The following is a 25,825-nucleotide window of genomic DNA, read 5'->3' on the forward strand; positions in this document are numbered from 1 at the left end:
TAAGTCTTGTAAAAGTCCCGTATCAATACACAACTTTACCATTTCATACCAAACAGAAATCCTAAAGTTTTAATCAGTCCAAAAGCTTAGAAAGTATTTTAAAAACGTCGCTGGGTCTGTATTCTTTACTCTTCTGTCCTTCCGGAAAGAAAAGGCAACCCTCTGCCTTATAACCACGTGTCCCGCTGCTTTGTAGATATAACTGAATCCTCAGTTTCCGCTCTTCTGCCTCTCCAGTAGGGGGAGAGCAACTCCCTCCTTCTTGTAGTCAAATGAGTTGCTGCTTGTCTTTCCTTCACCTTGTCCTTCCGCGTTTCCGGGTGAGTCAGGAAGCCCCGCCTTCAGAATTTTATAATAAAAGTCCCGAGCTTCCGAAACAGAATTAATACGAAATCTTTGATTTTCAAATGTAACTGTAATTCCAACTGGAGCCTCCCATTTATACTTTATTTGACGATTTCTGAGTTCTTGGGTTAAGAAAGTATAACTTCTCCTTGCGTGGAGCATCTGAAGCGGAATATCTTTAAAGACGAACAAATCGTGGTTCTCAATTCGGAGCCTGCTTTTATAAAACTTTCGTAAAATCGCATTTCTGGATTCTCTTGTGAAAAAATGTATAATTATGTCTCTTGGAAGCTGTCGTTGCTCCGCCACATGCGAATTCTGGCGATAGATTTTTCGAATATTCCAATCAAAATTAAGTCCTGGGCCTCCCACCAGTTGGCTGAAAGCTTCTACAAAAGTCTGTTTCAAACTCTCTCCTTTCCTTTCAGGCAATCCTCTAACTCGTAATGCAAACGCCTTTGTATTATAATTTATCATTGTAAGTTGTGTTTGATTATTAATAATCTCTTGTTGTAAAGCTTGAATATTAGAAGACAAATCAAGATTAGCCCTCTCCAAAGATTCCAATTTCGTCTCCATTTCTTCAACATAATCTGTTAAAGTAGACGTGACTTCAAACACATTCGCATTCATCTGGGCAATTTTGGCATGTATTTTATCGCATAAATCCAACACAAATTCTTGAATTTCTTTTCTAAAGTCATTAATTATTTGAAAGAGAAGCTCCTGTGTCACGAAATCTCCAGTAGATGGCGTAGGAGACAAAGGCAGCGATTTGGTAGCAAGTTCTTTAGGCACAAGGGGGGAGGGTTTTTTTGCCTGTTTAGACTTGGGAGGCATTATAGATAAAATCTGAGAATAGACAGATAAACAGTGTCTTCAGCTGGCCAGTTCTCAATAAATTATTTGTGGACTTTGCTCATTAATGAGTAGCGGTCTCCGGGGAAATAAAGCCAGTTAATTACGTCATCAATCACCAACACAGTAAAAACGCCATTTTGTGTCCCAATTGCGCAGAAAAGTTCAAAGGAAAAACAAGGCTGGTGTTTAGATAGTTAAAAAAAAAACACACACATCACAGAGGTGTGACCCGCTCGTATTATCTTAAAAGCAATTTGTCATTGTCCTGAGTGCGGGGGAGGCTGTCTAGGGCTGCAAAAAGGCAGCTGTAAAGAAATGGCTGGAGATGAAAGCTCGGCTACGTTGGATCATTCTCTGTTCGCAGCCCAAAAAAAAAAGAAGAGGGCTGTGAACTACGAATAAATCCTAACACCTGAGCTTCTGCCTGTCCCTTTCTGCCAGAAAGGGATGATATCTATTGATCTTAATTAGATATACAGACCAGATCTTTAAGAGGGGCTTCGTTGAGCTCCTCGGCGACAGGCTCCTCCCACAGGAAGTCCAGTATATCTCTGAATGGTGATTAAACAACCAGTTTTAAGGACTATCTGTAGAGTTAAAAAGTAACTTGTTTTTTTAAAAAAATGTTTTAAATATATATACTCTTTTTAGGGTGGAGGAAAAACAGCAGTATGTTTATTTCAAGTTAAGAGTACTCTAGCATGAAGGCAGCAAAAACCAGCACATTTTATTCCTATATCATGAAGGTGTTAGAATTTGAGTTTAAAATGGAAACCTTTTAGTCTTTTGGGTATAGTTTGTTGGAACGCTCAAGATAAATTATGTAAAGGGAGCCAAGACACCATCTGTCTATTCTTGAGGGTGATAAATCTCTGAAAATTTAACAAAATACACCCAAATTTGGTGAGAGAACAAAATAAAAGAATATGTTTGAAAATGGGTTGCGTTATGGTTTGCATGGATAAAATTTTGCAGTGCTTCCTTTTGGAGAAGTGGTTTGGGCAGCAGCTCAGATTGTTGCCAAAAGTACCAATCTAAGTCCTTTGTGGCCAATGGTATTGAAGGCCACCATGAGATCAAGGAGAGCAAGGACAGATCTACTGTATATTCTTTTTAATTTCTGCTGCTAGTGTGAATGAACAGTTGAATAGTGTGGGTGAAAAAAGTCCTTTTGACTTCTCAAATGTGGGTGCTGGACTGGGACTTGACTAGATATAACTACAACTTTTTCAATGAAAGGTTAAGAACTAATCTGTTGTTATGTACTAAATAAATAGTATCTGTTCTAGATAAATATCAGTATCAAAATATCAAAAAACATCAGTCTGGTTTACAAGGTCATTGTAAATATTTGAATGGATGTTTAATTCTCATCCATTTTCTCTTCCACACCATAATTTTGTACGAACAAGCAACATTTTTGAAAATGAATGCTAAACCATAATATTTTTTTCATTTTTAGTTATATCTAGGTAAGAAGTAATTTCAAAAAAATCCCTTAGCAATAGCAATAGCAGTAGACTTATATACCGCTTCATAGGCCTTTCAGGCCTCTCTAAGCGGTTTACAGAGAGTCAGCATATTGCCCCCAACAATCTGGGTCCTCATTTTACCCACCTCGGAAGGATGGAAGGCTGAGTCAACCCTGAGCCGGTGAGATTTGAACCGCTGACCTGCTGATCTAGCAGTAGCCTGCAGTGCTGCATTTAACCACTGCGCCACCTTGGTCACTAGTAATCTTATTTAAAAGGGTATGCTCTAACAATAATAAAAGAAAACTCTCCAGTGGATTTGTTCCTTTCTTATCCCTAGACAGTGCTGGATTCAAATTATTGTGATGTGTTGATTTATTACAGCTGTTAACTTTCTTAGTAATCAGTTTCATTGCTCATTCTAAATTCACACATGTACCTTTGATTTCTCTTCCAGAACAGAGCAATGTGAGTTGTCGTTGACTAATGAAAAACAGAATTAGTTTCAGCATGAGACAAACGGAATGCCGACACCAATCCAGAAATGCATTAATCTTTAATAATCCACATCTCCATGTTTATAAATGATATAACCAAAAGTTGTTAATGCTGTTATTCTCCCTTGAAAACAAAAACTGACATAACAGTTGAGAAATTCCAAACTACACTATAAAAATATAGGTAAACATTTATGTGACCTTGCAAAGAAGTTTAAATTAATGATCCAAACTTCCTTAAGGAATTCCTCTTTATGATTGCAGGTATACTACTCTAGTTCTGGAGTTCTTGATGCTCTCTAAACTTGGTTGTTTGCTTGTACACCCAATTAGATATCATCAGTAACTAGTGAATATGAGTTTTGTTCCCTGTTTATATATAGTAGTTTGTGGTGGTGGGTATGGTTTTCTCATTGATAGTTCCTTGATTAGGGTATTGTTTTCTGCTTGGAAGTTAATCCTTGTTTATCTAAGTGTGTTCTAGTCTTCTTGTTCCTCCTTAGCTTTTTTTTAAATTAGAATGATGTGCAAATGTAGTTTAGCTGCGTATGTCTACTGATGGCTGACTTGTCTGAATGCCAAGCTTCCTGAATACATAGCTTGTTTGTGTTCAACTTGGTTTAGGATGCTCACAGTTTCTCAATTGAAATGGTTGAATCTGTCCAAGTGTTAAGGACTTTTCCAAGTGATTAAGGATTTTTCATTCTGTCTCTTGATTGCTAGATGGTGTTCATGGATAGACTCTGCCTGTTTATTCTATATAGTGGCTGTTACAGTTTCACTATATGTGGTAAACGATTCCTGTTTTTTTCTTCTTGGATTACTGGGTATTTTGGTTTCTTAAGCTATTTTCAAGCCATTTTAAATTTTATAGAACTGTAAAAATACAGTGGAATGCTGCCTTTATGTATAATGCTCATATTTCTCTATCTCTCTTTCACACTATATTATAGATTGGAAACAATACAGTACAAAAGTAGTCCTCCATTTACAATCATAATTGGGTTCAGAATCTCGCTCACTAAATGAAGAGGTTGTTAAGCAAGATGCCACATGACTGCTTTGCTCAATAACTGCAATCCCGGGTCTCCAAGTTAGGTGACTGATTGGGTTATTAAAAGGAACTCTGGGGTGAGGGTTCATGTCCAGTCTGGTGTGTTGGGATGGGGAGAGAGCACAAGCCTCACACCACACCCACAGTCCAACTCCTCCTCCCCACCCCATAATTGTGAGAATGACGGCATTCCCTATCGTTTTCTCCTCCAGGGAGAAGAAATGCTAGAGTTCTGAAAGCTGAGAATGCTGGCATAAGCTAGCATTTTCACCAGATTTGACATCCATTTCTCCAGCGTATGGAGGATCTTTCTAATTTCCTCAATGCTTTAGCTAATCTACATTTAAATAACATCTGAATCCGCAAACACTCTGTATGTGTTCTGTCTGTGTGGAAATGGAAGAGATAATTTCCCCCTCTCCTACAACTATCTCCTTTAGGTAAATAGGGTCAAGTTCTTCTATGTTTTTGTGAAAATAGTGTGAGTAAAAACATCAAGATTTAGTTTTTCCTTTTCAGATGTACATATTTTTTCCACTCATCAAATTTTGCTGCTGGTTATATCTTCATGGCTGTCTTCACATACTAGATAGGATTCAACAAAGCACTTAAGAAAGGGATATACACGTGGTGTTGGGGTTTTTTTTTGTCTCATTGAATGATTCCTCAGTAAACCATCTACTGCTTTTGAAGTTTTGATTGATTGATTATGTTTTATCAGGTTATTTTTGATTCTTCGCAACCATATAGATCAGATCTGGACATTTTATAGCTGTGAGCCACATCCAGCCAATGGGTGGTCCCAGTACGGCCAGTGGCAGGGGTAGAGCATTGAGAGAAGGTGACAAGGCATTGATGCATGGCTGCGGAGGGGTGGAGTAGCAATGATAGCGGGCAGGGGAGCAGTACAGCTTTGACTAGGAGACAGGGCTGGGATGGGCAGTGGCAATGTGGCGGTGCGGGTGGCAGCCGTCCACAGTAGTCAGGGAGAAATTAAATGCCACCCCTGATATAGATAAATGTTGTCCATGATGATCTATTCCTAACTGGGTCTTTCAGGTCTTAAAGCATTGTACCCTTTGCAACTCATCCATCCACCTTGAACGATTTTAAAAATTTGAAACTTGGCTTAAGAACAAGGCAGTCTCTTTGGCTCAAAAAGAAAACTATCAGAAAGCACACTCAATTGCCACCATTGAGTAATAAAAGATGGCACTTTTACTCTATAAATGTGATGAAAAATACTGGACATCTGTAGAGGGGATTTTTTTTCTCATTTGAAATATTGTATGCCTCTGTAAGTTGCTCTCGGGTACATGGAGGTAAATCGAAGGGAAGCTTTTTGAGGTGGTCAAATTAGACCTTTAAAAAAGCCGTACCTCAGCTCAGAAAAGGCCTAAGTATAGACGAGAGATGAAGTCAGTAATAAAAGAGCAAGCTTTCATCTAATCTTTCTCCTAGAGATCCAGCCGGACAAATTGGCAACTGTGTTCGCAGCTACCCCCCTCCTTTTTGTACCATAAGAACTACTAATCGGATCCATGCTGCTCTAACTGTGGTTAGTTATTAGCAGAATAAAAGCAGTTTCTTTGAAAGAACAGGATGGGGTGGGCTGGAGGGAAATGGCTATACAAAAGTGTGGGGTTGTTAGAATCTTAAATGCACAGCAGTTGATTTGTTCCCCCATTCCACCCCATATTCTGAATTAGATGATGAATAAAATCTTTTATCTGTCAAATATGTCTGTTTCCTTCAGAGGGCAGCCAAATATTAAGCTTTTCAGACAAAAAAAAGTAAATGCTGAAGGAATAAATAGTTGGGAGGAGGAATAATAGGCAAGTGGTTATGAGAAAGTCAGTGTTGTTTTTATTAATATGCTTGAATAAAGAAATTGAGAATCATAAAATTTTACAACACCTTTCTTCTCCAAGATTGTAATGAAAGTGTTCCTGATCAGACTTTCCTATTAGGAGGCCATTCCATAAACTCTCCAGTTGTTTTTTCTTGTCAGTGAACTCTTAATTTAAAATCAGTCTTCTTGCCCAAAACTAGCCTTGATGGTTTGGGAAATCATTCCATTTTTCATTCTGATGGTCTAGAGCAGGGATGTCAAACCATGTGCATCCCGCAGATGGTGCTTCGCTTATGTGTGCAATCTGATTTCTAGCATTCTGTGGCCCGGTGCCAGTCCATGGACCGGGTGTTGGCGATCCCTGACGTATAAGAATATATAGGAATGGGAAAAGTCTCAGGATATTATCCAAACTCCTAAATCAAGTTTTTTGAAACTGAATTATTATGGTATTTTCTCATTACTTCACTTTTCTTCATATTGTTAGTTTTAGCCTCCACAAGAAACTAAAATTTATTATTTCACATTATGAAAATAAGTACACATGTGTAAAGCTATTCTAGAAGACATTGTGTACTGTAAGGAAATTCAAATATCTACTTCTCATTCCTTCTGTGAGAGAAACTGTAGTTTACGAATCCATACGAAATGGATTAATAATTTACTTTCCTTGGGAAAATCACTTAACGTGGTGTATTTTGTTAATAACCAGAAATTTAAAATGAAAATCAGGTCAAGTTGTGCTAGATCTGTACAAACAGTGAGAGAAAACTTGCTTGAAGCATCTTTTTATATATAGCAATTGTTTTTACACAGAGAATGGCATTTCTATTCTAGATTTATCAGCACACAAAGCAACCATAAACACATCTTAAATGGCCAATTTCACAGGGTTTATGACTGCATTGTATTGCCACTATGACACCAATCAGCCAAGGTGTAATCTGGCCTTTAGAAGGCTGTTTAGTCTGTGTGTAATGCATTGCAATTATCAGGGTCCCAGGCTTGGTTCCAGGTGAGCACCAAAATACTGTCAAGGGAAAATCTATCCATTTAGCTCTGCAGACAAATTAAAGGAAGGGTAAAAGACAGAGCTTTCAAGCAGTAAGGTCTGCAATACAGTTCAGTATGCAAATTTGTGCGTTCAAACCAACATTCATTCATACATATTTTTTCTCTCTCCTTACTCTTCTCCTTTTACTAATTTTCTATTTTTTTTTTTTTTAGTATTTTCTGGCTATATATATGCCAAGCCTTAAATTCTCTAAAATAATGTTCAGTTTTTATAGGAAACAAAGTATGAATACTATTAATTAGGAAGGCAAAAGTCAAAATTAAGGATTTGAGTATTTATGATTTAATCAAGAAATAGTTACTTTAGATCTCCCTAAAACCATTTGCCAGAAGAAAAACAAATAACTAAGACTTACCGTAGATTGTATGAAAAATTATCAACTAAACAACCTGTGAGCAGACCTCCATTCTTGATATCTCAGGATCCAACTGAATAATATGTTGAAGAACCCTCATTTCAACTCACCCATTTTGAACAAGAATTCTCCTATCTACAATGTTCAACTTTTGGCAGAAAGTTGATAAGAAGATGGTAAGATACCTTGGGGAAACAGATTCTTTAATTTGTGATTCATACTTAGGATAGCATAGAAATCAGTATTGGTTGCTTAGTCAGATGAAGGTCAGTCAGATGAAGATCATCCAGGCATTTTGGCTGGTTCAGAATGCAATAGACTGTTTATTGGTGAATGAAAATTACCATTGCCAAGAAACAATTCAGAATGCTGCAATAAAACCTTGTATATCTGGGCTCTTAGGTACCTCCAGTCCCACTTCTCCCAATGGAATTTACCAATCTGGTGCTTGCTTCCTAGCAGAAATAGTTAGTGATCTCCCTTTGGGGAAAGATGAAGGGGTCAGGGATTCTAAAGACTGCTTCTCAGTCGCAGCTCCCTATTTTATGGAATATCTTCCCCTTTGAGACCAGATTAGCATATGCCCTGGTGACATTTTGCAAGTTGATGAAACTGAGCTGTGCCAGAGACCATTTGGAGGTGATTATATTCAGGGCTTGTTCATCACTATTCCTTTTAGCTCTACCATGGTAAATTTTCAATGGCTAATATACAGCAAGAAAAAAAAATCGCAAAATGTATTTTATCTCTCTCTCTCTCATTCAAAATAGCAAAATATATGCCGGTTTATCTATGTGTTCAAATTATCTGTATTATCAATCAACAGATAATTTGTGTAAAAAGATCCCATTATATTTTATGTCTTTTTTTGGTAGAAATACTATTTTCAATTCATTTCATGCAAAGCCAAGCTTCAAATCAGTTTTCAGTGAATCATCACCTAAGGCTGCCAATCTGTTCATGTACACTGAAATCCAATGGGTTAATGCAGCAAAAATAATGTATTGATTTCTTTCACTTTTGCCAGAAATCAAAGCTTTCATTGACTCAAGGAACAGAGACACTATCCAATTATCAAACAGTATGTCTGCTCGATTTGGCATTTTTAACAGATGTGATAGTGAAATTAGACCCCTTAGTTGTGAATTGCAAGGAAAAAAGACAATTGCTATCATGATTAGAACATTTTAAAGCTTGCAGATCAAAACTTAACTTTTTGGTACAGAAATTGTTGAAAAGAAAAAGTATTTTCCTTTAGCACTCTGAAAACAGATAATAAAACTGTTGCTGGACTCCTGGACATTAACAAACAAAATATAGTCTTTCTCATTAGGCTTAGCCAAGAATGCAGTGGCAGATTCCATGTTTTTGAACAGCTAAAACTCTACATGGTATTTATTTTAAATCTCATGGAAATACTTTAGTGACATTTCCGAACAAGCATACATTCTCATTCTGTAAAATAATACTGAAATCCATTGAAATTAAGGCAATCCTGCACTAATTTCTTGACTATCGTGGATATTAAAAAGTACAGTAGCATTTCCACAAAAATGATAACAATTTCCATCTTTGACTCTACCTATTTATGAATCTGCCTATTTTAATGCAAATTTTGAAAATGTCTGAAAAATTGAAATACCTCAGGCAGTTGCTTTCTTGTAAAATAAACAGGATTATATTAGCACTGACAAATACCAAACAGTGTTATGTTTTACATCATTATAAAGATAAATAACAGTTTAGCATTTTTAGTTTCTAATGTGCCTGTTGACAGCAATAACAATGTGCCAAAATCAGTGATCTTCTGATTAAATGTACTTCTGGAAATGCTTGACTGTCTAATTCTTAAGAAGATGCAACTATTTTGTTTATATTTGCCCTAAAGTAACTGTCCTTAAAAAAAAAGTTCCCTGACATTGAGAAATGTCTATCTAAATATATATGTTAATCTTAATCTTTTATAGTACACTGAGGATGTAGTATAATAAAAGAAATAATACTTTTCTTGTTTGCTATTACTGCTGTTATTGTCTTACTTCCTATTTAGAGTGCTTTAAATTGCCATACAAAAATTAGAAGTTACGGTCAGAAGTAAAAACACTATATATTTAGAAAGAAAATCCAAGTGAGAGAAAATCAGTCTCAGGAAACTACTGTTTTTTGATCTGATTTTTTCCTCTGTCTCATACAGGATGGCTTGCTGTTGACAAAACCAAAGAAGCCAGGGACCAACAATAGTTTCAGTCAAATGGTGGTTTTTAATCAAAACACAGTCTGATTTAAAAATGAAAACATATGCATCCATACCAGGGATAAAATGCTCTGAAACCTGCTACCAGTTTGCTTCGCTACCGGTTTGTTCACACATGCATGCATGGTTTGTGCACATGCATGTAGGCACACCACAGGCGTTACTGCGCAGCACTAAAAAAGAAGGATTAAGAAGCCTTTTCTGAGTCTGCAAAAGGAAGTAGAACAGTGGGGGGGGGGACAACTGTGCCGCATGGTTTAGATTCGCTAGAAAGTAGGATAATTTGTGTGACACAGCTGATCATCGGAACAATTGGTTTGGCTGAACCGGTGGCATTTTTTACTACCGGTTCAGGCAAACCGGTCTGAACCTGTAGCATTTCCCCCCTGATCCATACTCATTTTTTCTAATTCTGAGATTTAAATTAGGTGATTTAGGTAATTAGATAATACATTTTTGCTTATATTCATGTTTTAAGTTATAATAGTAATTGATCTACATTTAAAATTAAGAATGAGTGAAGAATATTCCAGTTATTTAAAAAAAAGAAATCTTTTTAAAATGGTATAACAATTAAATACTGTATTTGATCAGCTGTTAGTGCATGAAACAATAAAGTAAAATAAAACCTTTAAAATATATCTGTAAAAAAACATTTATAACTTGCTACAATTAACAGCTATTTGTTCACTTATATAATAGCCCATGTAATTTGTACTATGTTCTTTGGATGTTTTCTGGTTCCATTATATTAGTGGCAAGAGCACCAATAAATATAAATGCCAATCGACTGCTATCCTTGCCTAGAACCACTAATATATAAGAACAGTGCTGCTGAATTAAGACAAAGGCTAACAAATAAACCAAAGTAATTTGTTGGCTGCCAACATTAATTTAGTTGTAATGGGTTTTTCAGCTTCTAGATCAAAGGTGTTTTCTTCTGTAAGGTGAAATTGCTTTAGTGGAAATAAAAGCAAATGCTGGTATTTCAAAGCTACATAACCATCATTATATCATTTGATGATGATCTAAAGTAAGTTAAAACAGGGTCTATTCATTTCAGTTACTAAAATCCTTACTGAAATGCCAGAATTGTAGAAGGTTCTGAAAGTTACGGTTGTCAGCTCTAGGCTACGAAACAACCCAACAAAAAAGGGGTAGAGGCAAAGTGATACAGAAAATGCTTCATTTTTGCTGATATCTAATGGTCATCTGGATTTTTGCAGTCCAGATCTGATATTTTTACGGAAAGTGATCAAGTATAATTTCTGATATTGCTTCAGAAAGCATATAACAATTGATGACATAATAAATTTTATTTTCTACAATCTCATCATGATTACACTTGGTTAATACTGTAATATTAAACCTGCGGTAGAATTACATAACAAATTTGCTATCTCCTCTTCTACAGTGTCATGACCAGGCCATCTATATTGTTTTATTGAATTTATACTTTTTATTAATTTTGTTAACAATCTGTAATTATATCAATTTTATATTTGTTTTTACTATAGATACATGCACATTATAATCTTTCCATTTCCATGTAGGGTTAATGCCTTATTTGTTTTGAGCCCATTAAACTGTGGATAGTTGTACTGAATCCTAAAGAATTTCAGTTCTCCCATATATCTTTTTACAAGTCTTAGGCAAGCTGGTATGCTTAGTTTTAAGGCAACATAAGTCTTGTGAATGCTAGGCGCTAAATATAAGATTAAGATACTCCAATACATATATTTACAGTTTTGTATTGAAGTAGTGTGTGTTATGATAGATCATTGAAACATGTTTCAAATTTCCTTGAATATGTATCAGTAATATTTTAGACATATTTGGGATGAACTTTTGTATTGCCTCTTACAAGAAATTACTGTTTGGTCACAGCTGAGAATCATTGGATTTGCCTTGTGTTCATTCTAATGCAGAAATATATCATCTCATCAAAAAATAAAGTTAGTGTTTTGTTTTGATGAGACTTGCTTATTCTTAAGTGAACTTTGGAGAAAAAATAGTGAGCATTAAAGATTTTATAATAGTACTTACTCTGGTTATGCTCTCTGCCTCACCTCAAGAGCTTGCCAGAATGTAGAGGTATTTTATTACAATTTATTGTAATATTATAATCTCTGTATCCAAAATATCCCTATGGGAAGCTGAAAATCCCAGACGGTAACAATTAGATTAATGTAACAGTGTAAGGAATCATCTACTTGGTTGCAGTTACTTAAATGGCAGTCCTACTCAAGAATGAGGCCTATTTAGTGCGAAACATAATTCACTTCTTTCCATAATCTACCATTTCTTTATTATTATTATTATTATTATTATTATTATTATTATTATTATTATTATACAATTGTATCACAGCGGCCAGTTGTTTCGCCGGATTTGGCATTGGTTACTAGTCGGGCCCCACCCAGGGGCCTAGGACGTCGTAACGTATTTTCTTAATATGCGTGCAGATCCAAGCAGTGCGGCTTTTTGCATTTGACTGATGGTGATTTTGTCAATTTTTAACTGTTTTAAATGTAATTCCAGTGCTTTTGGAATAGCACCCAGTGTGCCAATTACCACTGGAATTACCACTGCTGGTTTGTGCCATAGTCGTTGAATTTCGATTTTTAAGTCCTGGTATCTTGCGATTTTTTCATGTTCCTTCTCGGCGACCCTGCTATCACCTGGTATTGCGATGTCTATGATTGTGACCTTATTTTTCTCAACCAGTGTGATGTCTGGTGTATTATGCGCCAGTATTTTGTCGGTTTGTATACGGAAATCCCACAAGATCTTGACCATCTGATTTTCGGTGACTTTTTCAGGCTGATGTTCCCACCAGTTTGTTGCTGTTTTAATATTATAATTTTTGCACAAATTCCAATGGATCATTTGTGCTACTGAATTGTGCCGCAATTTATATTATTATTATTATTATTATTATTATTATTATTATTATTATTATTATTATACAATTGTATCACAGCGGCCAGTTGTTTCGCCGGATTTGGCATTGGTTACTAGTCGGGCCCCACCCAGGGGCCTAGGACGTCGTAACGTATTTTCTTAATATGCGTGCAGATCCAAGCAGTGCGGCTTTTTGCATTTGACTGATGGTGATTTTGTCAATTTTTAACTGTTTTAAATGTAATTCCAGTGCTTTTGGAATAGCACCCAGTGTGCCAATTACCACTGGAATTACCACTGCTGGTTTGTGCCATAGTCGTTGAATTTCGATTTTTAAGTCCTGGTATCTTGCGATTTTTTCATGTTCCTTCTCGGCGACCCTGCTATCACCTGGTATTGCGATGTCTATGATTGTGACTCTATTTTTCTCAACCAGTGTGATGTCTGGTGTATTATGCTCCAGTATTTTGTCGGTTTGTATACGGAAATCCCACAAGATCTTGACCATCTGATTTTCTGTGACTCTTTCAGGCTGATGTTCCCACCAGTTTGTTGCTGTTTTAATATTATAATTTTTGCACAAATTCCAATGGATCATTTGTGCTACTGAATTGTGCCGCAATTTATAATCAGTCTGCGCGATTTTTTTACAGCAGCTGAGTATGTGATCAACAGTTTCGTCAGCTTCTTTGCAAAGTCTGCATTTGGCATCATCAGAGGATTTTTAGATTTTGGCCTTAATGGCATTTGTGCAGAAAGCTTGTTCTTGCGCAGCCAGGATTAGTGACTCTGTTTCTTTCTTTAATGTACCTGTTTTTAACCATAACCAAGTTTGTTCCCTGACCACTTTATCTTTTATTTTTTCCAGAAATTGACCATGCAGTGCTTTGTTCTGCCAACTCTCCATTCTTGATTTTATCACATCTTTTCTGTATTCTTGTTTTGTCTGTTGGGCCTTCAGTAGATTTTTGTTCTTTACTTCGATTAATAGATGTTCTTGACTTTCTTTTAAATAATCAGCCAGTGCATGTTTTGCTTCTTCAACTGTTTGCTTCACTTGTAATAATCCTCTGCCACCTGATTTTCGGGGCAGATATAGTCTATCAGTATCACCACGTGGATGTAAACTGTAGTGCATTGTCATTAGTTTCCTGGTTTTTCGGTCCAAAAGATCCAAATCAGCTTGTGTCCAGTTAACTATGCCAGCTGTGTATCTTATAACTGGTATTGCCCAGGTATTTATGGCCTTGATTGTATTTCCACCATTCAATTTAGATTTCAAAATTTTCCTAACTCTGTTGGTGTACTCTCGTCTGACAATAGTTTTTACTTCTCCATGCTTGATGTTATCCAACTGCAGAATGCCTAAGTATTTGTAGGCTTCATTTTCTTTGCATTTAATTAGTTGGCCATTGGGCATTTCAATTCCCTCAGATGCAGTGATTTTGCCCCTTTTTATGGATACAGTGGCGCATTTTTCCATGCCAAACTGCATTGAAATATCGGTGCTGAATACTCGGACTGTATTTGTCAATGATTGGATTTCTATTTCTGACTTTCCATAGAGTTTCAAATCATCCATATATAGTAAATGCGAAATTTTTTCAGCTTTTTTGGCTGTTTGGTAGCCTAATTTCATTTTTTTTAAGATTACTGATAGTGGGATCATTGCGATGATGAAGAGAAGAGGTGAAAGTGAATCACCCTGGAAAATTCCTCGCTTGATATTAACCATTCCGTAGCTCTCATTCCCTACTGCCAACTCAGTTCTCCATTGTTTCATTGCCTTTTCAGTAAAGGATGTAATATTTTTGCTAATGCCAGTTGTTTCTAAGCATTTTATGATCCAACTATGTGGCAGTGAGTCAAATGCCTTTTTGTAATCAATCCAGACCATATTCAAGTTCGTTTTTCTGTTCTTACAATTTTCTAATATCATTTTATCAATTAGAAGCTGATCTTTTGTGCCCCTGCTCCTTCTTTTGTTGCCTTTTTGCTCTACTGGCAAGATGTTGTTTGTTTCCAAATAATCCATCATGTTATCTGCAATAATGCCTGTGAGTAATTTGAAGGTTGTTGGCAAGCATGTTATTGGTCTATAGTTTTCAGGTGTTGTTCCTTTAGTTGCATCTTTCTGAATCAAGTATGTTTTTCCAGTTGTCAACCATTCATCAATTTGGCCCTTTTGTAAAATTTCATTCAGTTGCCTGGCCAATATTTCATGTAAACTGGTCAGATATTTGAGCCAGAAACCATGTAATTAGTCCTTTCCAGGTGATGTCCAATTCTTTACCTTTTTAACTCGATTTTTGACCATCTCAGATGTTATTTCTAATACTTGCATTTGTTTGTTGCCAATGCTTTTCTCAAAGTCATGTATCCACTTTGCTTCCTTGTTGTAGTCCTTTGCATTTTCCCACAATTCTTTCCAGAATTCAACTGTGGCCTGTTTTTCTGGTTTTTCACTTTTGGTGTCACCATTTACATTAAGACTTTGATAAAAATGCCGTTGGTCTGATCGAAATTGCTGATTTTGTTTATATTGGATGATTCGTGCCTCATATCTTTCAATTTTTCTAGCTGTTGCTGTTATCTGCTGTTTTACAATCTCTACAGCTTCATTGATGTTTCTTGTATCCAATCTATATCTCCTGATTAGCCTATCTATGATTTTGTTGTTTTTAAGCCGTTGCTCATGCATGTTCTTTAAGTTACTAGCATCTGCCCTTAATTTTTTGATTTTTTGTTCTAAACGGATTTTCCACTTTGGCTTTGATGCTTTTTCTGTTGTATGACTAGGTACTTTAATTTTAATGCCTAGTTCATTAGTGACTATTACAGCTGCGCTGTACATTAACTGGTTTGTTTCCAAGATGGATCCTGGTTCAATTGTTGAAAACACTGCATTAACCATTTTCATGATAGGGGCCAAAATTTTCTTCGGCACAGTTTTTAGTGATGGTAAACGTTGCCTTTCCTCATTAAGCAGAAAATGCTCCATGATCTTATCCTTCAATTCTTTTTGTTTTTGAGTTAGTTCATCAGTTGGTTCAGTGATAACTGGTTCTAGTGGTGGTGATGTTATTTCCTCACCGAGAGCTTCTTCTGGGAGTTCTACTATAATGTCTTTAGTTGTGTCTTGAATATCAGTTCTTTCCGCTTGTGATATTGTTTTTTGGGTTTTGCAAAACTGCCTGAATTTCCTCATGTTCAACTTCACTAAACACTTTATTCCGTATAATAAATCGCCTTTGATCTGCTAGTCGTTGTTCACTAACATTTGAATCTGGATATTGTTGTTTCCATAATTCATACATTCGCTTTAAATAGCCTCTTTTTTCTGGCTCTGAGTTGTAGTAACAGGCCATTATGGCACGGTTTTCATCTGCACTATATTTTTGTCGTTTTGTTGGCTGGTCCACTTGTAGCCCACTTGTCGACGGATGTCCAGGGACCCCAACATCCGCCGCGGCCCTTGTTAACCCGCGCGACGACCGATGCGGTATGGAATTCTTATTTGTTTTTTTCACCATATTGTATGGGTTGGCGGGGTTTTTTTTACGGGACCAGATGCCAACCTGATCCCAACCTTCCTCCTTTCTCATCCGGGCTTGGGACCGGCAATGGCGGAGTTGTTGTTGTTGTTGTTATTATTATTATTATTATTATTATTATTATTATTATTATTAAAGTTTTTATTTTACACACATAAACACATCAACAAGAACAAACACATGACTTAAGACAACATAGGAACAAGAAGTTCCATCATATATCATACAACAGTTCCGTATCGGTTTCTTTGCAGTTAGTGTTTTCCCTTTCTATACCTTTCTATCTTACATTCATGGTCTCTTTATTCGTTATCCATTTTTATGTATAATTCTATATTTATTTATACTTAGCTATTTATAACCAAATATTGTTTATCTATAATGTGCTATATATTCTTACTATCATTTATTCTCTTACATACAATTCTAGGTATACATTCACATGGTTATTCTTTTTCTTTGCCAATCTTATACTATTGTTATTCCATTTAAGAGATTGTATTGTTTACCATCCCAAGCGTCTGTTATGACACCACCTTATTTTCTTTTTCTTTTCTTTTCTCTCTCCATTCCTTCTCTACTTCCTTCCTTCCTTCCTCCTCTCCTTCCCTTTCTTCCTTCCCTTACCTCTCCCCTACTCTTACCCTCTCTCTTCCCCTTCCTACCCTCTCTCCTTCTCTTTTTCTCCCTTCCTCCCTCCTCTCCTTCTCTTTCTCTCCCTTCCACCCACCTTTCCTTATCTCTTTCTTCTTCCCTTACCTCTCCTCCATTCTTCCTCTTCCTTTCCTACTATCTCTCCTTCTCTTTCTCTCCTTCCATCCTCCTCTCCTTTCCCTTCCTTCTTCCCTCCTTTCTCTACTTTCTTCCTCCTCTCCTTCCTTCTTCCCTCCCTTAATTTTTCTATTGTTATAGGTGTCTCTTTTAAATCTCAATTTGTGTTTTCTTGGGGATGGTATTTCCACAAACCCATATAATTTCATATCATTTCCTTTTTTCTCTTTCGTTCTATAGTCTATATGCCAGCTATCATCCTGAGTTGATTTCACCATTCTTAACCTTCTTATTTTATTAAACATCTGGGCTCTTCTTTTTTTGATGCATTCAGCCCATTCAAATTTATTGAGATAATTGTTGTTTCTTGATCCATCTTTAACTGGGGTTGGTTTTTTTTTACTTCTGGTTTGTATCTGACTTTTCCCTCTCGTGCGTTCCTTCTCTGCTCTCTCTCTTTCTTGCCTCTGTTCTTCTCTCCTGTTTCTTTCATTATGTTCTGGTGTTTCTTCCTCTTGACCTCCACTTTCCAATTCCTCCTTGCTTCCTTGTTCTATTTCCCTCTTGCAGAATTCTTCATAGAATTTATGTGCATCTTCTATATTTTCTATCTTATATCTTTTTCCTTGCCAAGATACTAGAACCCCTTCTGGTACCAACCATCTGTACATTATTCTGTTTTTATTTAACTGGTTTGTTAAGAATTGGTACTGCCTACGTTGTTCCCGAATTCTTCGTGGAATCTGTTTGAGCGTGATCAACTCTTTTCCCTGTAAAGTAATTGTCTCTTCTCTGGTTTTTTTGTACACTTCATCTTTCGTTATTTTTTTAGCAAATCTTACATGCACTTCCCTCGGGAGTCCATGTCTTCTGGCATAATTAGTGTGCACCCTATAAGCCTCATCAATGTCTCCTCTCAATTCTTGTTCTTTTTTTAAAGAGATTCAGTGAAAATTTTAATTACTTTTCCTTTCATGTCCTCCTCCTTCTCTTCCAGTATGTTTTGGAATCTTAGGTAGAATGCAGCTCTTTCATTTTCCAGTCGAATTATTGATAGTTCTAATTCTTTATTAAGTTATTTATATTCCAATTCCATTTTTTTCCATCCTCAGGTCTGATTGTTCTATTTTTTCTTCCATACACTGGATTTTCTGTTCATTGATTGTTAAGACCTTCTCTATCTTTTCAATTTTGTCATCTACTATCTTAATAGTTTCTTTCAATTCTCCCATTTCATTTTTCATTTCTTCATGATTCCTCCTTGTTTCTTCATGATTAGTAGTTGTCACTTCTTGGCTTTTCGCCAATGTCTCTTGTATCATCTGGAGGATTGATTGCATACTTTGCATCGTTGGAGCTGGTCCCGCTGTTTCTGCCATCTTTTCACCTTTCTCCAACCCCAACGCACTCTCAATTGATCTTTGATTTGAGGAGGGGGGGTGTTGCTGAAATCACATTGGGTGTAGTTTTTTTCACTAATTTTACTGAAGTTGCCATTTTTTATCCCCCTATTTATCCTTTCCCACAATTGCATATAAGTTTTACTTTTACTTCTACTTTGTCAGTAATATCTATGATATAAATAATTGTATATTTCAATATTCAACAATAATTAACTGTCCTTAATATCACATTTCAATCCCTAAACATTCCTATGTAGTATTCTATCCTATTTGATTATTTGGTTTTTGGTCTTTACTTAATATATATCATAGATTTATATATTACACTATTATCTTATACCAATAAATGTCTCTCAATTTTATCAATTATACAAGCATTCAATCCTAGTAATTAGTCTCTGTGTGTGTGTATGTATGTATGTATGTATGTATATATGTGTGTGTGTGTGTATGTATGTATGTATGTATATATGTGTGTGTGTGTATGTATGTATATGTATGTATGTATGTGTATGTGTATGTGTATGTATGTATGTATGTATGTATGTATGTATGTATATATATATGTGTGTGTGTGTATATATATATATATATATATATATATATATATATATATATATATATATATATATATATCAGCTTATGTCATCAGAGATTTTCTTACATCAGATTTCAGGGTTCGGATTTACAATCCACTAGGTGTCACCCTTTCCTCAGTCTCACTGTTAATATCCATGAAGCAAAATTCTCTTTCCAATACAGTTCTCTATCTATTGTCTCTGGCACTGTTCCAAGCTCCGAGACAAATAAATGTCAAATACTTATAAATTCAACAAGCAGCAAAAGGAAGAGTGAGCAGAAAAAGAAAAGGAACTCAGTGTACCAACCCGACTGTTAAACAACCTCTTCTTTGAGCTTTCCAAATCTTTTCGGCAAATATTATTTTCCATTCCACTCCTGTTTGTCCATGTCGGATTTTTGTTCTCACTGTGGCTAATTCCTTTAGCCTCTTCCGGCTGTCCCTTCCGTCCCAGCGTCTCAGCGTCTCTGCTCCAGTTCTTTTCGGCAAAATTGAGCTGCAAAAACAGCTTCTCTCCCGGCGCTTTCTTCTTTCCAGCTCACCCTCTCTACCAGTTTTGCGTTGCCTTCCTCTTTGGGTTGTCAGCAATAGTAACAAGTATCCAATTTCCACTGCTTCTCTGTCTATTCGCTCCCTTCTTATGCGGTCGCCATCGCTCCAGTCCTAACCAAAAGGCAGGATAGCTCCTCGTCCGTTTAGGGGGTTTCTCCTATCCGCAGGAGGATTTGCCTTATCAACCCAGCATCTACAGAGTATCCCCTTAAATCTGTTGGTCCCTTCAGGATCAACAGTGCTCAAAAAAGAGCCCAAACGAAGAAGTTAGAGTTAGAGGTTAGGAGAGCTTCCTTCCCTCCACTCTAAGCACGGTGATGTCACCACAGGAAGTTCTATAATCTACCATTTCTAATCATCAAACCTATAAATCACAAGTTCATTTTTTCTTGTTACAGCAGAATAGTCCAGAATTTTTGAGTAACTAACAAATGTAGTTATTATCCTTTCTCTAATAAAACAAGTCAATTTTGCAGTCTCTGCTGACTTCTTTACCAGCCATTCCTCAGTTGTGAGTATTTCAGAGTCTTTCCATTTTTGTGCATATAATCATCATGCAGCAGTTGTCATATATAAAAACAATGACCTTTTATGTTTTCTGCATTTCCAACATAAATCTGAAGTACCTTTATACATTCTAGCTTGTATATATTGTAAGCACATAGGTCAATTTTTAAAAAGTATTTGAATAATTTTGCTGTGCCTATTTTCAGTAAATCTGTGATAGGTTCCAAAGAGGTAGCTTTGTAAATATGATTGATTGATACCTTAAAGACCAACAAGTGACTTATCCTATTCATATAAGCAATATATTCAAAACTACCTCATAATGTTGGGATATATCATTCATTAGAATTCTTGACACATCTTGTTCACTAAGGTTTTTGGTTCGAATAGTTTCTGTCCAAATTGCCAATAATTGCCAAAAATACTTTTCAGCTATTTTATAGTTATAGATCTCTTCTTCTATATCATTCTAACAGTTCTCCTTGAAATTCAATTGTGTAAACAATTGGTTGATTATTATTTTTTGTAAATGATGCATCATGTAACGTATGGAAAGAGAAAAAGGCCTTTACAACTATTTATCCTTAGCCCCGATCTCACAATATCAATTGAGAACATCTGATTATCATGTTTTGGGCTAGGAGAAACTTCACATGAGATTTACAGAAAGAAATATTTCATATTCTTTGCTTATGGGGGGGAAGGGGAAGGATAGGAAAATTCTGCAATTGACTTTATGACTTGCCTTTGGAAATGCTTTGAATGATTAGCTTTATCTACCATTTGAACTATGTTGTTCACAGTTATGGTGTAATGATAGTTTCACAGCCTGAGAGGGTTCACTTCCCAGGTCCACTGAACATTGTACTCTTAACGAATAAGAAAATCACCTCCTATCATTTCATATAGAGGCCCTTAGGAAAAGATTGGAAAATATGTCTTAAGAATATATCAGGTTGTGAAAGTGAAAATTATCCAGTTGCTAAGATTTCTGTAACTTGAATCTATTCTTGTTTTAACAAAGCTAAGAAGAATATTTCTTTCTGTTGTGGGCTGCCAAGAGTTTGACACTAGTTTCCAAAAACCCTCATATCTTGATTTAATGTAGCACTCAGGCTGATGGAGCATCTATTATATTCAAATTATTTGCATCAATGTATTGTGGTATTTACATAAATGATGTAAATATTATTTAACAGATAAATCAAAAATGTTTTCAATGTATCTGAAGTCCAGTCAACAAAGGTCCGTTAAATGGTACTTTTACTATATCTATATTTGTCTAAGTAATCCCTGTGATGAGATAACTGAGAGTATTTTCCCATGCTACTGCAGTTCTATTTTAATAGCTATTTAAACTATATACAGATGTATGGAATGAGATGTTAACTAATTCATTCCTAGTATCCCAGAAAGATTTCCTAAAATTCAATTTAACCAAATTGAACAAAATATATAATACAGATTATATTATTTGTGGCCACCTTGTTTATTATTATTAGTTTATTAGTTTATTAGGTCAGTAATTCAGCCCAAATAAGAACCACTAAAAAGAATTCAAGAAGAAATATAGAATTCAGAATGTTAAGAGCAAAATGTTATATTGCTGGTAGCATGTATTTAGATTCAAGTTTTTCTCAGCATTTTACAGAACCAGCAGGCTTTCACTCTACAGAGAAATATATTTTCATGTTAAAATAAACCTGCAAAAACCTAGTTGTTTGGTCACCATCAGGAGGTGTTATATTGAAATGTTTGTTACATTCATAAGAGCCTCAGCTTTCAAATCAATACTTTTATTTTTAAAGGAATACATTCCATAGTGAATTGATAATCAGAGTGTGACACAATACATTTGCATCTAAGTTGGTTCTTAACATGAACTGTTTATAGTTTACAGATTACAATGCCTGCTTATTGAATCATTTAAATGTGTTGTAACATTAATATAGATGGCCTGCTGTTAAGTTCATAGTTGCTCTTCACAACCTGGAAAACAAATTCTCAGAATCATATCAAATAGATTTACTGAAAGGGAAAGTTAGTTTGCAGAAAACTTTGCAAAATCTTTTGCAGCTGGTCCCGCAAAATAATAAGAAATATGGAAAATAAAGGAAGTTTGTTATCTATGTATATTAACTATATTATATATATTTGTATGAGGTCCAAGACGATTCTTCTTCACTCAGTTTGGCCCAGGCAAGCAAAAGATTGCTCAGCCATGATTTAGGTCATTAGGAAAAGATTGTTTAAAAATCCCTTTGCTGCCTATATAGGAAAGGGATTTCTCTTGCGCCTCCCCCCCTCCCCAATTTTAGGGAAATAAGGATTCCTTTTTTTAACCAAATAATTGTTATTTGAATTTATTTCTATTTTAATGGTGCTGGTTTTCATTTTACCTTGATTGTAATTGTATTGTTTTTTACTTGTATGTCTATCATTTACATTTTTGGTTGCTATAAATCACCTTGGTATATAAAGTGAAATACAGGATATAAAATCAACAATCAATAAATAAATTTCCTCCATTGCTGTGGGCCCTGACTGTAAATGTGGTTGGGATGACTGGCAAGTGATTGCCTTTTAATAGAAATAGGACCTTTACAAGAGGGATTTTCTTTAGGACCTAGCAATGGTGGATGTGATTAAATTTTCCCTTCATGCTTGCCTTGATTTTGATTATTATCAGCCACTCCAAACAAAGGGTATTTGTATTTTTGAAACCTGCATATCAATTTAAAGACTCATTAACAATATGTACAGTGGGGTAGTACAGTACAGTTGCTTTGGAATATCTTATTAAAGTAGTCACTCCTCTTGCCAGCAGTTTATGACGGGCTTTGTTAATAATTATGTAACAAGTCATATTCTGATCACATCTGGGGGGCAGTATAGTTGGGCGAGCTGTTTTCCTTATTGTGTTAAATAATCATTCACTGCTCTAGCAGTCTTCTAATTGGCAAGATTTTCCCTTCCAACTCCCCTCCACATAACTCCTAAACCTGCTTTCAAAGTTCTCCCAGTTTTCCAGAACAGATTTGGAAGTCAAGCAAGGAGCTATAGGTAGATGCAGGCTTCATTCCAACCAAAGGGTTCATTACATTGGTGGTAGGAGCCAACCCACAGGAGTGAAGCAGTTCAGGAGTGATTTTCAATAGGAAAACAGTACAGTAAAAATATAAAAACAAAACCCTGATCTGGATTCTCCATCCCTCCCTAGGTGACTATTGTAAGAGGGGGAAACAAAAGAGGAGAAAAGAAGGCAAACCCAAATCGCCTCATAGATACAACGATGCTGAACCAAGCTTTCTGTCTGCACTTTGCCCACAGCTATGCAGATATTCAGGTCAAGATGTAAATCTGCTTGTGTTGCTATTTATGAAGTCATGTTCCCTTTGGTTAAACACTGACTTGGATTCGGTCCTATTCCAATTTGCATGCTAGTTTTGTTTTTTTTACCAGATGTAAATTATGAACTAAGCTCTTATTTGGATAACAAAGTGCACACCACAGGCTTTAGATATGTATTGGTTTATTACTGTGTTATATCTTGGCACCAACATTAAATCCATTGATTCAGTGGATTTTTTTCCCCAAACAACATAGATAGAATTTATCTTTGGTTCTAAGGTTGGCAGCTGTCCATGTTTTCCTGGCTGTAAGCCAGTGCAAGCTAATAGGATGAATCCCACTGTTCAGCCGCCTTGGATTTTGTAAATTCCTTCCTAAAATATATATTTCAAGAGCTATAAACTGAATTATGTCAATAAGTTTGAAAACAGGCTTGGTACAAAATAAAGCATTTCAGGATGCTTTTTTATTAAATATGTTGTGCATGTTTCCATGGATTATATAAAAGAAAAATGTATATTTGAAATAGATATTACATTTTTCACTGTATCTAGCACAGTCGTTGTACCACTTTTTAGAATACCTGTATAATTTTTATTACCTCTTTTTCCTTGTTAGGAATAAGTCATTTATTTTTTGTCTCCATGTATATTGCAGGTAGCCAGATGCCATCACAGACTCCTGGTACCCAATCAGAATCTAGCTCCCATCCTGCCTTGAGCCAATCCCCAATGCCCCAGGATCGAGGTTTGTGTTGAAAAATAATAACTGTGGAGCATAACAAAATAAAAGAAGAGAAGAGCAAAATTTGTTAATCTGCCTATTAGAACCAGGAAATTCTATGTAAACTTTTCTCAGCAAGAACAATTTCCCAAGGGAAGAGTAAATTTAAAAAGATTGTCTATAAGATTATTTAAAAAAAGACCTTACTGTTCTGAAAACACTCTGTATCAGAAGTTCTTTGTAGATGGTTTATGGCATTTTAAAATCTGGATTTTAGGAAACATTATTTATAAATATCTGACTTAGAATGTAGTCTCTGTGGGATAAAAATGTCAGCTCATTTTCAAACAAGAGTTCCCATAGTTTTCAAAGTAAGGAAGTATTGTTATGATTTTGAATATAGGCCATTACATTTATTTTCTTTTTAAAAACTAGGAATGGAGCTAACAGGCTGGAAATGAATATTCTTGCTTTTCTCTTCTCAAAAAGTGCCAGCATTGTATTTTGTCAAATTTCAAACACACCAGGAATAATCTTTTCTGAATAAGGCTTTTTAATACCATAGTAAATTATCATGGTCTTGCTATATTGTCTCATTGTGGAGTGGAGGGTGTGTGCATGGGCAGGATGAGCGATGAAACCTGCAAGTATATGACAAAAATACAAAATCTCAGCAGGGTTACTCAGGGTAATCCAAAAAGCCCAGGCAGAGGAAATGGTACCTATATTGGACAGCAACAATATAGGAAGATGCTAGAGGCAAAAGATCACTTTAGTGACAGAAGCGAAGGCAGTGTGTGGGTGAAGGCAGTGGTAAACCACAGCTTTATTTTATCAAGAAAATCATATGGATAGGAAATATCAAATCACTGTTAGGGCAGTGCTGCTCATGTCAGATAACACTCAACATGCTACTAGGGAAGAGCTTGGAGTATTAAGGATTGGATATTTTCAATCAGAAGATTGCATTGTTTACTACTCAAGTCTTTAAAAACAAAGAAGGGACAATGTTGCTCTTATAGTTAAAAAGAGTACAGCGAGAACAGTACTTGGCTACATTGCAATCAGTGATCAAATATTGATTAGATTTCATGGATAAGTGTATACTTCAACTACTGATGCAAATGAAAAGGAAGCTTACGAGTTTGATGATCGAGCTCAGTTTCAAATCAGCAGAAAATGGAAGCAAGATGTGATGCTTGTGATTGGATATTGGAATGCCAAAGTTGGAAACATTAAGAAGAAAATGTAGTTTGACTGTATTGCCTAAGAAGTGGAAATGAAGTAGAACAACAGTTTCTGACAATCTAATGATTTTTTGTCATTGCCAATGCAGTTTTCCAACAACAAAAATGAATACTATGAATAACACCAGAAGGAGTACACAGAAGTCAAATTGGCTACATTATTGATAGAAGGAGATGAAATAGCTCATTTATAACAGTGAAAATATGATAGGGCTGACTGTAAAAGAGATAATGAATTGATTTTTTTGATGTGCAAGTTCTAAATTAAGCTAAAGAAGAAGAAGGTCAACCAGTTTCCATGATATCATCTTGAACATGCATCCACTATTTCCAGAGAAAACATCAGATATTTCTTTGAAGTTCTGAACTTTATTGACACACAGCCAGAGTTCACCCGAATAGGTAGTAAAAATCTGGCGTACCTTTCCGAACCAGTAGTAATAGCAGCCTGGCCATGCCCCCGAACCG

The 25,825-nt window shown here is 35.8% G+C and overlaps 1 protein-coding gene across 1 annotated transcript in view; it reads left to right on the forward strand.

Annotated features, from left to right (window-relative positions):
* ARID1B (AT-rich interaction domain 1B) overlaps window positions 1-25,825 on the forward strand; it is a 307,767-nt gene that overhangs the window by 185,334 nt on the left and 96,608 nt on the right. Inside the window, 2 exon segments of the mRNA XM_032215107.1 lie at window positions 23,257-23,382; window positions 24,045-24,134. Coding sequence (XP_032070998.1) covers window positions 24,053-24,134 — 82 coding nt within the window. The 5' untranslated portion in view covers window positions 23,257-23,382; window positions 24,045-24,052.

This window comes from Thamnophis elegans, chromosome 4 (assembly GCF_009769535.1).
Source record: "Thamnophis elegans isolate rThaEle1 chromosome 4, rThaEle1.pri, whole genome shotgun sequence".
NCBI lineage: Eukaryota > Metazoa > Chordata > Lepidosauria > Squamata > Colubridae > Thamnophis > Thamnophis elegans.